General features: G+C 41.3%; 1 protein-coding gene across 5 annotated transcripts in view; it reads right to left on the reverse strand.

The window, feature by feature from the left end:
- pacrg (PARK2 co-regulated) overlaps positions 1-17,565 on the reverse strand; it is a 122,116-nt gene that overhangs the window by 32,985 nt on the left and 71,566 nt on the right. Inside the window, exon 5 of one of the 5 annotated variants that reach the window (XM_071498028.1) lies at positions 616-1,816. The exons of the other annotated variants lie outside the window; for them this stretch is intronic. Coding sequence (XP_071354129.1) covers positions 1,794-1,816 — 23 coding nt within the window. The 3' untranslated portion in view covers positions 616-1,793. Of the gene's footprint in view, positions 1-615; positions 1,817-17,565 lie in introns of those variants that run through there. 5 annotated transcript variants of the gene reach the window in all.

A 17,565-nucleotide genomic window follows, 5' to 3' on the forward strand; every position in this document is an offset into this window, starting at 1 on the left:
CTCTAATGAAGGGCCTTCCGGGAACTATAGTTAGATAAATTATTTAAAGGCTTTCATTTAAAAATGTCCAAAAAACTGTGCTGCGATGATTTGCGCAGGGGCTGGGGAAAGGTCACCCGTGTGTTGGGAGTGCTTCATTAACCTCCCACCACCTCCCTACCTCAATTATTTCTGTCAAAGAGCACCTTGGGGGGAGGGGAAGAGCGATAGGGAGGGAATGTGGCTGCTGTGGTCGAGCTGATACCACTCTGCCACTGCTGTGGCAGCTGCTCAGGAGACGAGAGCTGAGGGGCTTCAGCTACGTTTGGCTTATCTCAGAACCTGGTGGCAGTCCATTCCAGGTAGAATGTTTGGGTGACTTCAGTGTTGTAAAATCCCTGGAGATGTGTAGGGTAAAGGCTGGATGAACTAGTATGTGTGGTTGTATGGCTGTGTGTGTGCGCGCGTGTGCGTGCATGTGTGTGCATGCATGTGTGAAGAAAGGGGTAGGGAGTAAGCTTGCTGGTGCCCAGGCCTCAGGAGTGTTAAATGCTTTGATCATGTAAAATGTTTCCTACAACCGTGGAACTAACAGAACTGCAAGGAAGTTTGATTGCTCAGACACGTGCATGTACACACGCACACACACACGCACACACACACACACACACACACACACACACACACACACACACACACACACACACACACACACACACACACACACACACACATGTGTGTAGCAGCAGACTGAAACTTTTTCATCTTTTTCACTTCATCACTCACCTCATCTCTCCCTTTGCTCTCTTCTTAATATTCCATATGTCAAACAGCTTCTTTCAGAGTGAGGTGTTTCTTCATCACTGTGTAAAGAATGCTTGCTCTGATTCATCAAATTGTTGTTTTCCATGTCTAGATTTGCTCTTCCTGGAGCAGTAGACAACAGGTTCAAACTGAGTGTGCTGGACTAAAACTAAAAAGGTTTATCCCCTGGGCAGCATGAGTTTCTTGGCCATTATATTTTGATACATTTTTACTCTTAGCCTGATGGTGACAACAGGGAAAAGATGATTGGTCACTAAAGTTCATGAATTAGCCTCTGGGGACAATGAATATCCATTCCACACTTCATGTCAGCCCAGGTGATGTAGCCATTTGCACCTCAGTACGAGTATGGTACTAAAGCTAAACTTTGGACAGATGGTTTCTGGTTTACAGTACAATGACAAGTAGTTTTTGATCAACATGAATTTAATTCAGTGGAATCACAGAAACTTTAGATCTGTACACAGATGTGAGGTAAATTCATGTTGTGCCTTTGCTTTGCGTTCAATTTAGGTGAACTTTGACATGTGAATTTACACAGTTGCCGAACTGCAAATCCTCTCGACAGTCTTGACAGTGAAAAATTGAAGAAGCTATCATGTTAGCTGCATCGCATCATTCAACTTTGTATAACCCTGCTCTGTTGGAATATATACTGCTCAAAAAAATATATGTGGCATGGTTTGCTGTCATTCATAAGACAGGATTGGAAGAACCAAAACACACGGTAAAAATAATGGCACCACATATTTTGCCAGATAGAGCAAATTAATTTTATTGTGCCACTTTCTGAGGTTCTTGAAAGTTAATGAAAATAAACCTGTGACTGAAAAATGTAAAACTATAAATATGTTCTTCAAATGATCCCAGGGCGGGAATACATCATCAACCTCTCACTCGTTCTCTTCTGTCTTGTTACCCTGATCCCATCCCAGCGAGACAATAGTTGACTAATTGTCAGTCCGTTCCTCTAATGCCTGATTTCTGGGTTAGGGGGCAGCTGTCAACTCCCCTGAGCATGTAAAGAAAGAGAAAGTACAAGAGAGAATATGAGAGAAAAAAAGGAAGTAGACAGACATGAAATGTGATCTTTCTAACATTCCCTGATATTCCACTCACTCTACAAGTGCCCAGCATGCAGTGTTTCCAAAAGACAGAGAACAGGCAGGTGCTCATACACAGTCAAACACATCGGCGCCACATCCGAGAGTTATAATAGTTGGCAGAAGTGTTGCAATTTGACCAACCAATGGGAGACGGTGTTTCGGTATTATGTTGCTCATACAACTTGAGATCCTGTATTTGTCTCAATCAGTCACATTCAGCTGGCAGTCAGGCTATCTTCCACATAAGAGCCTTAATATAGGCTGCTACATCAAAGCAGTGACTAATCAGGCTGACAGAGAGAGGTGTCACTGAGTGTCAATCCTTCAGGGCCGCTGCCTGTCTCTCAGGGAGCCCGCTCCATCAGCTCTGACCTCAAATAACCCAGCACATGCACACATCACGTGCACCTGCTGCAGGACACATACAGTGTGTGCGCATCCATTTGCAGGGACGTGCATATATACATTACATATATCTGCGTATACATACACAAACATACTGTATGCATGCATGTTAACCCAGCAATACACATCTCACTGGGAATGAATGTGAAAGATGACTTGGTTCAATGATAGGCCTCTGTTGATGAGAGCTGATTAAAGAGGTAAAAAATGGAAACTCATCTTGATGTATTTGGGTCAATTTTACGTCCACAGCCGTTTCTTGGTCAGGCCTATTTCGAGGAGAAGTGGTGGCGGTAATTAATGGGTGATAACGGGCACATTTAATTGGCTGTAATCTAGCCGATGAAGTGAGGAGCCTTCTTTTGAGGACAAAGGCCCACTGGGAGGCTTAAGAATCTAGCCTCATCTGTAACACTGCAGACATACAGTGCAGAGTGGGCCATACATCAACATAACAATACAGCAACTGTGTGACGCTAAACAATTAAACCACACAGTACATTTAAGACAATGTACATACACATCTTTCAGTATGAGCATGACTGCATCTTCGTCCATGAACAAAGTGCAAATGCAACAAGCCAGGATAGAAACTGCATGGTACTTAACATAAAACTCAATAAATCAGTTCAAACAAGCAGTGCATTGTATGTGCTCTTGGCTGCTTGGCTCTACCCCAGCCTCCATATGACAGAGAAGAGAAAATGCAGTCTCCGAAGCTCTCCTCCCAGAAGAGGGGCGAACACTTATTTGCATTGAAATGAACTGTCTGAGGCATGTGTGTGTGTGTGTGTGTGTGTGTGTGTGTGTGTGTGTGTGTGTGTGTGTGTGTGTGTGTTTGTGTGTGTGTGTGTGTGTGTTGTAACGATACTGTGCATTCGTGCATTTTGTCTAGGGGTTGTTGGCGTGTGTGTCGACCTGCATGGATCACCAGTGATGGGGTGACTTCTCAATCTCAGTACCCGCTCTTCAGCCTCAGGGGGATCTGTGTATCAGCTTGTACTTACCCATAGTGTATGTTTTCTGTCCATTCCCAGTGCTGCTGCAGTGATTTCTCATCCCCAGCATGATCAACTGGCAAGCATGGTAGATTCAATGCCATTGTAAATCAACATGACCTTAGAAAATCTGTTTAAAATCTGTTCCAGAATTCTCTTAGTAAGAGGTCATGTAGTGTGCAAAATTCATTTTAACCATGTTATATATAAGGGAGACACAATTCCCTGTTATCCAAAACTCATGTCATGTTTCCTACCCTTGTTTAAATGACATACAGTATTTGACAACCAATAAATCACTGAGACACTTATGTGGACATATTCTGATTAGAGCACATATTTCACCTTCATCAGTTTTATAGACCATTAGCTTCAAGCCTCCTGGAAGGTCAGGTTCATTAGGAAAAAAACATTGTAAGGTCTAGTCAAACAAGCCTTGACACTAAAGGTGAAGCCATGCACACACCAGCCTACGGTTCAACATACAATTTGCCGGCTCAGGTTTTGCTACATTAGTCTGGAAAACAACAGCCAATAGTTAATAAAGTCTGGTAGCAAATCAGCAAGGGGGCATGATTTAGATAATGCCCATATCAAGAAAGACTGTGTTATGATTTCAACTAACAGGGTCATTACTCCAAGAAAATGTCGATTGAACATTACCAGTTTACACTAGGGCTAAATACAATATCACTTGCTTGTTTACTCATTCCCAGTCCCCTACATAATAAATACTCAGTAGTTTGCTCTATAGTGAGTAGTAAATTGAGATCAGACATTACCCATCATTAGCATTGTGCAGCATCACTGAGAAGTGTAGAGTTGCATAATCATAATTTACTTCTCTCAAATACAAAGAACTGCATTGTAAGATTAGTGGAAAAGAGTATGAGACTATATATACTATATGGTGGAAAATAAATACAGTTCACACAGTAGAGATAGGGATGCAACTTTAGCAGTAGTGGAGGAAGTAGTCAGATCCTTTACTTATGTAAAGGTACTAATACCAGACTCTAAAAGTACTTCATTGGAAGTAAAAAAAAATAAAAAATAAAGGCCCCTGTGACTACTATCATATTAGCATATTATTACTTATCCATTAAAGTGTATGAAGCGTTTTACTGTTGCAGCTGAGGTGAAGCTCATTTTTAACTAGTTTATATAAGGCTGCAAGTAATGATTATTTTCATTATGGATTATTTTCTTGATTAATCAGCTCATTGGTGTGTGAGAAATGCTCTTCACAGTTACCCAGTCCTTCACCAAAACAGACAAAACCTTGTTGGTCCAATCAGTAGTTGGACAAAACAAATTAAAAGAAAAAAATATCAAAATATTGAAAATAACTACAAGGAAAAGCAGAAAGTCATCATCATATTTTGTAAGTTGTTCATATGTTTTGTATTTTAAAACTGTATTTGTAAAGTAGGCCTTTCTGTGTGGAGTGTCCTCCCAATGTCCAAAAACATGCACGTTAGGTTAACTGGTGACTCTAAATTGCCTGTAGGTGTGAATGTGAGTGTGAATGATTGTTTGTCTCTATATGTCAGCCCAGTGATAGACTAGTGTCTAGGGTTTACCCGCCCCTCATCCAGTGTCAGCTGGGATTGGCTCCAGCTCCCCCGCGACCCTGTACAGATAAGCAGTATAGACAGTGGATGGATGGATGGATTGGCAACTAGAATAAAGTAACTAGTAGCTATAAAAAGTAAGAAATGTAGTGAAGTAGAAGTATAAAGTGGCATCAAAATTGTATATAAATACAATACTTGACTAAAGTCACTTGGTTACATTCCACCATTGTTCTTGTACACCACCACATATTTACAATAAGTACCAAAGACTGTTATTGCTACTTATTATACTGCAATTAAATCAAATAGGGAAATGAAGCAGGGAAAACAGACCCAGAAAACAGACCACACAAACATGACTTCTCCCACAGGGAACTCATATTGGATAGTCAAGTGACTTCCATTAACAAAAGAGCTATTTTGCTTTTATGAACACATAATTCTGAGGTAATAATATTTAACTGAATTCAGTCTGTATGATATGGAATGAAAGATCTGTATTGTCTAAGATGCTCTTCACTTTTTCCATGGCTCTTGTACTGAGCAGAAATTCAAGTGGGTATTTCTTTCTAATCATCCCGGACTGATGCTGTTCTTCTTTGCTTGGTTACATTTCCAGTTACTTTTCCACAAATACAAAACAACTAAATGCTGTTGAAAGGCAAAGCTTAAAGCAATCTCATGAGCGGAACAGTTCAATGTCACACACTGACAAACTAATCAGCTGTTTGTTCGAAGTGGGCCCCACAATACATTAGTGCAGCGTTATTCAGCATCAGGTTACCTTTTTATTGACGAAAGAGATGGATTCTGTGTGTGTTGTTTTTGGTTTTTGAGTGTGTGTGTGTGTGTGTGTGTGTGTGTGCGCATGTGTGTGTGTGTGTTTTGCTATGCAGAAGTGTGCAGACACCTTTGGTAGTACAATGCTGAGGTTGTATTTGTGGGGTAGCTGAACCCTGCCTGATGTTCAGATTGAAACGCCATTTCGTTACCACTCTATTATTCTGTCTGATTGCTTCCTTGTTATCTCCTCTCTGTGGGAGGATTTGATTTTGCCCTGAACAGACACGACTTAAAGACATGTCTAGCTGCTTTGACATCATTTTCAGTCAGCACTGAGGCTCCATTAGCCAGTGTACAGTTAGCACAGGTTTAGCAAATTCACAGAGAATGATATTCTCTACCGGGAGAGGATATTTATGGTAATTAATGAGCTATAACTTTGAAAACATTGAAAAACTGTTGACTGTGACTATGTTTAAACTGTCCTGATTTGAGACAGCTTGGCAAAGTCACCATTTAATGTTTTAGTCCCATCCACAAAGACTCTGATTGGCTCAGTTGATTCTCCAACTAGGAAAACAACCAGAGCAACACCTGATCTATTTGAATTGCTCAACAAAATTTGAGATGTTGGCAGCGATTCAGACGTTTGGAACCAGGCTAAGTTGATCCTGCCTATGCGCAGCATTATCTATGGATCACAGCACGTCTCCACTGAGTGCTCTTTATAGGTAATCAATAGGCGAGCTGGCTCATGATGGCTCTCACTCATTACAACTCTTTAATAAAAGCCCACCCTGCGGTGACTGCTGCCCTGGGTAGCATAAACACACACAGACATATGGGAAACCAAATCCCTATTTACACACACAGGAAAAACACAAACTCACAAACATGGAGAGATCACAGCATCCCTTGCTAGCAGACAGTTCAATCCAAAAAGTCCATAGCTGATGCAACATTACTCATTTATACTCCCACAACTATTCAGTGATGTCCCATTGGTGAGGACTTTAGAAGTCCTGGCTTAATCAATACTCGTATCAGCTTTTTGATTGGTGCTGGTTTGAAAATATCAGGAGACTCTCCAGTAAAGGTGACACACACACTCTTAAATGGTCAAATCAATGTACTGTAGCTTGTATTTATCAGCGGCTAAACTACCATTCTCAAGTTGAAAGCATCTTTCTTGGAGTCAAGAGAGTGGAACTCCAAATTGCGTGATCTCGCATAACCTTCAGCAGCATATGGTTTCCTCTCTAATTCGCTCCTCAAGCCGGAGGTGTGTATCCTTGTAGCTTTTTCTCAATTGCTCCACAGCAGCTGTTAGCTCCATCTCTCCACACATACAGACTCAAGTGACGAAAGCTATCTTTTCTGTATTTTCCTGTGAGGGGAGGCCTCCTGCAAGAATACTGGATCATTTCGTCATAAGTGCATGGTGAGGGGCGGGTATGTTATGTTGCACGGGTCAGTTTTCCATGAACCACCCAACAGACATAAATAGAGAAGAGAGCATATGACCCTGCTTCACATACCTCAGTACTCTACAAACACAGAAGTTTGAAATCCAACTTAAATTACACTACAGCATCTGTTTCAACGTGGCCTGAGTCCACAGAACTAAACAACACAAAGACACAGATAAGCACACAGCCCAAATGAAAGCACAACATTCTCCCTCTAATATGAAAAAAAATTAAAAACAAATCTCCATATGTTATATATATGTTAATACATATATATAATATATAATATGTATATATTATATCTGTATTCATATAGGAACCTTTCCTAAGCCGTAGTCTATAGTTAGACTATATAACGGATCCTAAATGGATAAGGGAATCTGTCTAAACTCTATAACACTAGTACATACAAACAGAATGCTAAAAATGAACAACAGAGAAGCTTGAGCCTTTCGACACAGAAATCAGAGACTGTGTGTGGTTATGATCCTTAAGGTGCTAGTTATTTGAGGGGGAGATGACCTTTCTCTGCCCAGAATAGTAGGGCTGTGGGGAATAAAAGCTGCGATGACAAACACACGAGAGACATTGTGACCCCAAAGGAGCCAACACAGATGCTGTGAACACAAAACTGAAATTCTGTGCTTGTGTACCTGTACGCAGCACCGCAGACACACACATATGTGCTAAAGCCTCCTAAACATTTGGCTTAAAATCTAATATTTTTTCTAAAACTTTATATATAAATGACTAAATAAGAAACAATTAACATTAAAGTCAGGAAAAACAACATCTCCATGTATTATTTATTAAAGGAATAGTTTGACATATTTGGGAATACACTTATTGCCGTGAATTAAGATAAGATAGCCTTTATTAGTCCCACAGCGGGGAAATACACATTTCAGGTGAGAAGAACAGTAGCACACCCATGTCTTTACAGTAAATATGAAGCTACAGCTAAGCTCTGTCCAAAGGTAACAAAATCTGCCTACTAACAACTTGAAAGCTCACTTATTAACAAGTTTTGTTTAATCTGTACAAAAATCAAAGCGTAAAAACAACACATTGTGGTTACACAGGCGTTTGTATGCCTGACCATTTCTTGAACAGGCACGGTGACTTCCGAGAGTCTTGTTGTCATTATAAAGTTGAGAGGGAACAAGCAAAGACCACAGCACTGCATGCATGACGTCGCCTGTTTAAACTCAGCTGCACCCATTTCAAACCAGTTCAAACCATTTCAAACTAAATTTAGCAGAAAATTGTGTGTTATTGTGTGCATTGTGTGTGTAGGACTCATCTCTTACATGAAGAAGCTGATTGAGAAAATCAGTGGTCTTCTGGGCCTTGATGATGTGACCATGCATGGCAGTCCAACAGCAACACATCCACACATATCCCCACTCTCGCCATCACCCCACATATCATCTTGAGTGACAAGCATATCGACCTCAAACTGAACTCTGACACACACAAAACACTCAAAGAGAGAGTGTCTAATATTTCAGCCTTTGTGTTTCTTTCAGAGACAAACATCAAGGAAAATATGTGGTTGTGACCGCCTGCATCCTGAGCATGTCTATAGGCCACTGAGTAGTATTGGTACCATTACAACCAATAAAAGGAAAAGAAGAGTCTGATTTTACACTAGACACTGGCAGGCCATCATTAAAGCTCTCTCTCCAGCACGGAGCAGAGATTTCAGTATGTTTGACAAGGCCACTCAAGAGGAGGGGAGGAGGGGGTGGCAGAAACCTAAATGTTTCAAGCGCTCATCGCCTTGTTCCATCTCCCTGTTGCCTCTTTGCGTAAAGAGAGAGTTGAGAAGAACAGCAGGACATGTAGCATATGAGGGAAGGAGATGGGGTAAGACAGTGAGTGAAAGCCATGGGGGAGCCAGCGATGTTCACCTCTCTATCCACAATGTCTAAATATTTGATGGGGGGAGGTGGTGGAGAGGAGAGGAGAGGAGAGGAGAGGAGGAGAATCATGGGTGCATCTCCTTCAGGAGTGTGTTAAGCGTCCCAGGCGTGCAGGGAGCTGGGGGGGGTCAGGATGTTACAAGAGTTGCCACAGTCCGCCGGGTGAATTATTCATCCAGCTGAGCTCAACACCAGAACAGCATTATGGGTGGCCCGCAGTAGAGAACAAAGAGGCCCAGGCTTTTAGCACATGGGCTACACTGAACAAAAAGTGAAAACCATGCAGGGCACCAGTAACGTAAGAGGGTAAAAAAAGAGGTGAAGGTAGAGAGAATACAGGGACAGAAAACAAGTGGATGTAAACACTGAGGATGAGAGATAATGTAAAAACCTTGGTTGGTGTTGGAGGTGAGAAAGAGTTAATTATGTGGCCCCTTTTGCATGATGTAGCATTTAGGGTCTAACTTGTGCCATTATCATCAATAGAAAAATAACATGGAGGAACTGGAAACAGCAGATGTGTATAAACCACCACAGAGGGCCTTAAACATCCTTGACCCTGCAGTTTTGTTTATGTTATCATGAACATTTGTTTTCTCATTTGTCATCTGCGATATGGACACGGTTTTTATTACAAACACACACACACACAAAGAAAACAGCTGCAATGAAATGGAAAAAAAAGGCCTGTTTTGCGTTTAACAATCAGCATTGATTGAGTAAGAGTAGTGAACTTTATGCCACATTGCAGCTTATTATTTAGACATTAACTGTTGATTCTTACTTGGAGATTGTTTGTATTTACTGTAAACTCATTGATTTTGCTCTTTCCACTCTTTAAAAATTATTTACAAATGTTTTGAAAACACTGTCGCAATATTTTTCTGGCATTCATCGTGGTTGAGCTCCAGAGTTGCATTCCTCATTTACCATAGCATGTTATGTACTAAGTTTCGAGGCCATCAGCAACATGTGAGCCTTAGAGAGACGCCATGAAATAGCCTATAGATTATGATCTCAAGTAGATCATAGCAGGCATACTCTACATTCCACATGGCGGTGAGAAGCAGACATATCGATGTTTATATCCCCTAAATTGACTTTGAAGGGCATGGACAATGTGTGTGTGTGTGTGTGTGTGTGTGTGTGTGTGTGTGTGTGTGTGTGTGTGTGTGTGTGTGTGTGTGTGTGTGTGTGTGTGTGTGTGTGCGTGTATGTGTACCCCGGCATGCATGCCTGTGTGACAGAACAGATCCTAAGAGTAAATAAGACAGTACTGTGGGAATTTTCTCAGTGTTTGCGCAGCAGTGACTGTGCTCCCTGCTACACACACACACACACACACACACACACACACACACACACACACACACACACACACATGCCTGGGCAAATGGTGTGGTAACAATATTATTTACAGATGAAGCTGCAATGAATTAATTATGCAAACAATGTGCAATGTGCATTCTAAATTTTAATACTGTGCATTGCCAGAAGCCTATTTAAATATTAATCTTTTCTTTATTAAATGAATTTTAACCATTCGCAGTGTTGCAGCAGTGAAAAGCGTAAGTGCTTGAAGCACATTTTCTGCAGATAAAAATTGCAAGTGGCTTCATTAATTTCTGAGCACACCATTAGCTGGCATCTTGCATGCAAACACATTCATAATCTGCATTTGTTTTGATTTTAGTGGTTCTGGAGCTGAATGTGGCCGCATTAGGTTGTGTCCTGTCATACATTTCAGAGATTTGTCATGTTTGTCATGCAGTGTTTCAACACCATAGTACATCTTAGAAGTGATTTGGCTCTTGTTGGGTTCATTTTTTTAAATATGTCCATATATCTGTAGCTGGAAAGTTCTGTCTTCAGGGCACCACCACTGTTTCTCAGAAAATTCAGTTTGGTCAAATGTAGCTTTTATGGAGTAAAGCACTGAAAGCTGCCATTAAGCAGCCACAAGAGATAAGCTTTAGGAGCAGGGGGTAAGTGAGAAATAGAGATTTAGTATCAAGTATCAAGGCCACAGTGCAAAAACACCCAATGTACTGACAGCCTTGTTTATACACTGAATAGCTATTATAAAATTCACAGAGAAAAAAGTATAAAATATGGTACTGTTCATATAAAATTTTAATAATTTGATCTTTAAATCTCAAAATAAGTTATTTTCATTATTACTATTATTTGTGACAGGAAACCACATTTTTAGTACTATAATACCAATATTGTGATATTGTGGGGAAAAGAGAGGAGAGATTATGTCTTGCTCTACTGTAGACAATAGGGGACAGGAAAAAATGGGAATCTTTCTCTGGGTTGTTCTGGCTGTTCGCCCCTGAGCACCTCTGACTGTCTGTCTAGTTAAACATGCAAGTCTTTCTTCTCTACGACCACAGTCCTTCTTTTACTGGTGGGTGGTCAAACATAATGAGGTAACATCTGGTTCAGAGGATTGGCTTTCATTTGCTACGTACATTCACAAACTAAAACACACACACAGACACATACACTCACACACACACACACACACACACACACACACACACAAAGACACTAAAGACCCTATTACTCTTAGACAAGATGGTATGGACGTCATGCTCCTCAGGTACTGTCCTATTTCAGAACAGCAGAATGAATAAAGAGCCAAGTGAAACAAGCCAAGTGGTATTATTTCACTGGTTAATTAAGTTTGAAAAGTAAAAGATAAGAATAGCAGCAACCAAAGAAATTCACTGTAATACTCTTGTGGCTGAGTATGCCCACACATGCATTTTAGCAATTTTCTAGGGTCAACAATACCCTTTTTGCCTAAATGATTTTGCTCTGCAGTTCTGCTTAGAAAACATTAACCACTGATCCATGTTGCTGATCAGGGTATTAAATGTATGATTAGCCTTTACATGTAACAGAGGTTCTACTATTGTTAATGTACATAAAACGTGATAGGAATGAATAAATATGAACAGGATGAATAAACTACTACCTATAAACACAAGAAATACACTTGTTTTGTTTTTTTACACGCCCACAGAACAAAAAATGTAGTCAAATAATTTTTCCTTTAGACTTTATGAATGATAGGGAAATTATAACTTAAACAGCAAATACTAATTCATTTTATTTAATGACAGTAATCATTCTGTGAGAGGCATCTTCATCAAATAGTGGATATCACATTTTGTGCTCCACTCTGGTTATATAGTGCTCTATACTCATATTTTGTGATGGCTAGGGGAATATGAGCCATGGAGCCAGATGGAAACATTAGAGACAGGAGCCAGCTAGAAATTGTTGTCTGGATGTGGGACAAGACTTGGCTGGGACTACCTTAAGGGGATTTGTGTGAGTTGTTGTTGGGGGGTGGGGGTGGTTGGGGGGTGGGGGTTCTGAGGGGGGTTTAGGAGGGTCTTGAGAAATAGTGTGCATTAGAATGTTAGAATAGGCTTCAATTACATCCATTAGAGATAGTGAGGACTGTGACTGGTGCATGCTCATGTGCCTGTGTGAGAATTGAGGAGATAAGGTTACCTCTGTCAGAGAAACATGCTGAGAAGAGGCAGTAATGGGGGGTGGGTTTCTAAAGACACAGACAGGCAGGAGACAGACCCCAAAAATGACAGGTGTGGAGGCATTATGACTGACAACGGTTGGCTGAAGGCTGAGTACTTCCCAAACAGTGACCGGTACAAAATTACATCTGGATAACTCCACGTTCTCTGTAGATTAATACATTTTTATTCTAACATGTGAAAATGCAGTACAATAGTCCAAAAATAGTGTCCTCAAAATTCGCTTCAAAATTCAGATTACATAATATTTTAAAAAAACTGCTAATGTCAGTTATTTTACTTTTCTGTTATCCTCAGTGCATGCACTTGCATTTCTGCTCACATCTGACAACCAGGGGGAAATGGGACCGTATCCTGACACTGGTAATAAAAATCTATTTTATTTTACTTGTTTATTATGTGTGTCCTTGCCTGGGACAATAAGTTGGGGAGACTGTAGAAATGCTATTTGTTATTTGTTTTGCAAAACTGTGTCTTTTTTCACTTTCGAGCGGCAGGCCTGTTTGTGAAGGTGTGGCTGTTTATGAAAGCTGACAGGCAACCTGGCGCACGGTGCGAATGCTGATCCAAAGCAGGCTGGACAAATGTCTGCACACACACCAGCACTCTGTCGCTGGCTGCCCACAGAGATGTCAAACACAATGATGTGGTGAGAGGCTGCAGGAGAGCTCCCTGCTCACTACTGGGAAGTCATGACACACACAAACGTGCACACAAAGACACAGATTCATACACAGGAATACTCATAAAATTATATCAAAAAGCTGTCACTCTTCAGCTACCACATGGCCGGCTACTGCCCATCCCTACCCACAAAGACACTCTGAAGGGAATAACACAAAGCAATCAACCTAATCCACGTTCAGAGTGGAACGATCACCTGTCTTTTGCAATAACAGATAACTTTCGCACTATTCATCTCACCCTATTGTCTAATTTCAACAACTCGATAATTGTGTTACGCATGTCAGGCCCCCCGAGCCTGGACAATCCTGCAAATCGTTTCAAAGTGCCCCAAATTCATTAATTACAGTGTGTTAATCTCATTGAGATGGGAGGGAATGGAGAGAGCAAAAGGACCCTCATAACTCATCCAATTAGGTGATTGAGTGTTACTTGGATTAGCGGGAATGAAAGGAGGAGCCCCACTGAGATTGAGGACCTCTGCTTCCATACTAAGAATATCTACAGTTGTCTACAGAGAGACGTCTACACATCTATGTGCTAAACCTGACCCTTTGCATCTACAAGCTCAACATCCCCTTAGAAGCTTTCTTCATCTTCTTACCTCTAGTCCACCAGTGAAATTCCAAGATTTATGGCTTGGGATTGAGTGAGCCCAACAAAGACAGGTGAACTGGCTCTTTTTAGGCATTCATGACTAGAATGGGTGTGCAAATGTGTGCAAAGAACCTACGGGAAAGCGGAATCAGTGGATTGATTTTTAGCAGAAGAAGACACTTCTGATTCATTCCTTTTGGTTTGAAGCATTATCCAACTGGCACTCCCCTGAGGGAAAGTCTAAGATTAACTATTAATGACCACCTGGAGCTCTCTGATCTCTAAAACATAAATTACCCTGACAGCAAACTGTCCATTTAGACATGCAGGGGGGTCAAAGTTGACAGTGTACCTTACTTACCGCACTTACTCCTACCACACCACAGTTGCACTCCATGCAATCACCATATAGGTTTTTAAAAATTTCATTTGGGGGTTTGCCAAAAAGCTGTCAAAGGTTGCCAAGAACAGCACTGAAAACAAACGCCATTATACTTAGTGTGAATTAAGGTCTTCTTGTTTGCTATGCCGATGAAGGGGCATGTGGAATGACATTGATGTAATTAGGAAATTATGTAACCAGAAATAAAGCAATCATATCATAATGCTGACCAGTTGCAGTGAAGAAGCAAGTTCTACTGGCCAGCCTACGCACACTGCAGCAATCGAATCTGTGCTTTGTTAAAGTTGCAAACTGCCTGTGCAAAGATGCCAAATTCTATTTCATTTTAAGCATACTGCCAGCTTTAGGGCTCTGTGCCATTTGAAGAGTGGATCCCATAATTCCCCTGAGTGCTTCACATTGCAGAAGGCACTATGTACAAATTAATGAACAAATCAACAAACAAACAAAGCCAAGTTCTTACTGAGGCACTTCTCTCGAGCAATTAGTAAAAGTATATTATCTAAACTGATGGAACAATAGAGACGCAAATATGTTCCAGCTGGAAAAGGACAAGTGAGACATGTCCATCACAGTCTGCAAAGTAAAAAGTTTGAGAGGGTCAATCATAGACCAAGAGGATGATGGGTATATCTGTTGAGTGAGTGTATGTGTGTTTTCATTGAGTAGTCTGCCTGTCTGCCTGCAGAGCAGCCCAGATTATGCATGAATCTAGCTGCTTATCAGCTGACCTTTAAATTGGAGCCGCAGAGCGACTGCATGCCCAAGGGCTGACGCTCACACCTGATTGGCTGGTCCGCCTCAGACCTGCTGACAATAGAAATTAACAGAGCCAGGTGGGCATATCCGCAGGCGGAAGGAGTACAGGAGTGGAGAGAGATAGGGGAGGTGGGGGAGGAGGTCGGGAGTTGCATTAATATAAAATATATTTCCACTATTTTCCTCAACTGTCTTTTCTTAAGCTTTAGGAGAGAAGGAAAAACTCATTATGTGCTGTGAAGCATGCTAACGGTAGAGCAGGTAAGAACAGACGAGCTTGGTATTACCTGGATTTCATCTCTCACTCACTCATGCTATCTTTCCCCCATCTCTCTTTTCTCCCTGTTTCTCCCACTCTTTCTGTTTTTTAATGGCGGCGGGTCTGTGATTGGTTGATAGATAGATATCTCCTGTTGGAGAGGGGTACATGGAAGAGGAGACGGGGGCTGAGGATGAGGTGTGTGTTCTGTCGTCCGCAGGGACAAGGAGCTCTGTGTGTCTGTGGAGGATGATGGATTACATGGGGGCCACGGGTTTATGTGTGTGTGCTTGCGTGTGTGTCTGTGTTTGGGGGTGGTAGGAATCTTCCCCTCTGTTGTGTCACTATGTACACAATAAAAGCATGGCAGTGAATTAATTTTTCACAACGGCAGCTGGAAAAGGTCATTAAATAAAGCAAATGTTTGTGAATGGGAATCCCCAGGAATTAACTTCAACACCATATACGCAACAGTGCAGTTCTGGCAGTAAACGGGAGCATTATGTTGTATTGTGGACAAGAGCACAGGTGGCTGAGTGCACTGGCATACGCTTGGCCTTCTGTCAGATTAAAACGAGTTGGATGAAACGCTTTGGATTTGATTTGCCTGCATGTGCGTGTGTGTGTGTGTGTGTTCATAATACCCAAGTCATAGTATGGCAGTTACATGTACATGAGTTCCATCCACAGTTGTTAAAATGTCCTTGCCTTTTTGTGCCTGACTGTCCCTGTCCTTCTGTCTGGGAGAGGTTATGAGGTCAGCCAACTCTTCCTGTTTGTTTTCATTCCAGCAATCAGCGTGGGCCGTAACTGATCCACCATATTCATAAAGACGTGCAGCATGAGTGGTGAGCGTGCGTCCGCTTGTGCATGTGTGTCATGTGATACACAGATAAACCAGGCCCACGGGGGAAGACAGAGTGGCCAGCCACAGCACTGCATCTGTCACCAACACAAAAACCTCACCAGTCGCCGGGGCACAGAAGACAGAGAGCTACTATCACAACCCCCCTGTGTGTGTGTGTGTGTCTGTGCATGTGTGTGTGTGTGTGTGTGTGCCTGTGCTCAGCAATGCGTGTGGGTGAGACCTTATCATAGCTGGCCACATTCCTAGCAGGAAGATAAAAGAGGTCAAATGAACCAGATCACCGCAGCTTGTGACCAATATATGTATGAGTGTGTGAATGTGTGTGTATGTTTTAGTGTGTGTATGTGTGGGAGAGAGGGCTTGTCAGTGATGAATAGGAGTTTAAGGACCTATACCTTACAGATAAGCGGAGAAAATGATCAGGACAGCAACAACAATGCTACAGTGCGGGTTCAAATAAATACCAGTAGAGTCCTCCAGGCAAACATCAACTAAATTCAGACACAACATACAGCCCTGTAGAGGCTGAAGATGAGAAACATCCCCTTATGTAGTCCTTGGCCATTTAGGCTTCACTTGTATAATCTCTAAAATAGTGAAGCTGAATGAAAGTATGCTCTGGAACCAAATCCTTGAATCAGTCTGTTGGTGAGTTAGTGTTTATAATATTGTGTATTTTTTTCAGTAAACAATAATAAAAATAAATAAATAAAAGTTAACAACAACAACAACAACAATAATAATAATAATAATAAATCTTATTTGCTTTATTTAATGTTTAGTAATGGTCTCAAAAATCATTATTGGTCGAGCTCTAGAGGAAACTAGGCTAACAGGACTAGGATATTATTGATACGATTTACGTCTCCTAATACTGATTCTGATGCCTCAACACAGAACCGATCACAAACCAGTGTCCTCTTTTTAAAATTTGAATTTGAAGTATGAATACCTAACTTTAGCAAGAACTCATTAGGATCAGTTTCATTTCAGGTAACATCATAACATAACTGAAGGGATGTACCTCATAGTGAAGAAAGAATCTGTATTTAATGAGGGTCGGTCATGTCTAGCTGTTACCTGACCCACTAAGTAAGGTCAGTATTGGCACCCATTTGATCCCTATTCAAGACCCCAGACTATTCTCTCTGTGTAGCTTACCCTGCTGCCTTACAAAATCCGCCAAAATCTCTTTCTCTCTTTCCCTATTCCTCAGCTGTGGTACAGTAGATGAGTTCCTTCCGTCCTTAGAGCTCAGAAGAGGAATTTACTGGATGAGGGAGCACATCTCTCCCTCATAAGGAACGTTGTTGCATTTCATTAGGGATAAGATTCATCACAGCAAGCAAACAAGAG

This window comes from Trachinotus anak, unplaced genomic scaffold (assembly GCF_046630095.1).
Source record: "Trachinotus anak isolate AG129_WGS33_773 ecotype Australia unplaced genomic scaffold, CSIRO_AGI_Tana_v1 ptg000015l, whole genome shotgun sequence".
In the NCBI taxonomy this organism is placed as follows: domain Eukaryota; kingdom Metazoa; phylum Chordata; class Actinopteri; order Carangiformes; family Carangidae; genus Trachinotus; species Trachinotus anak.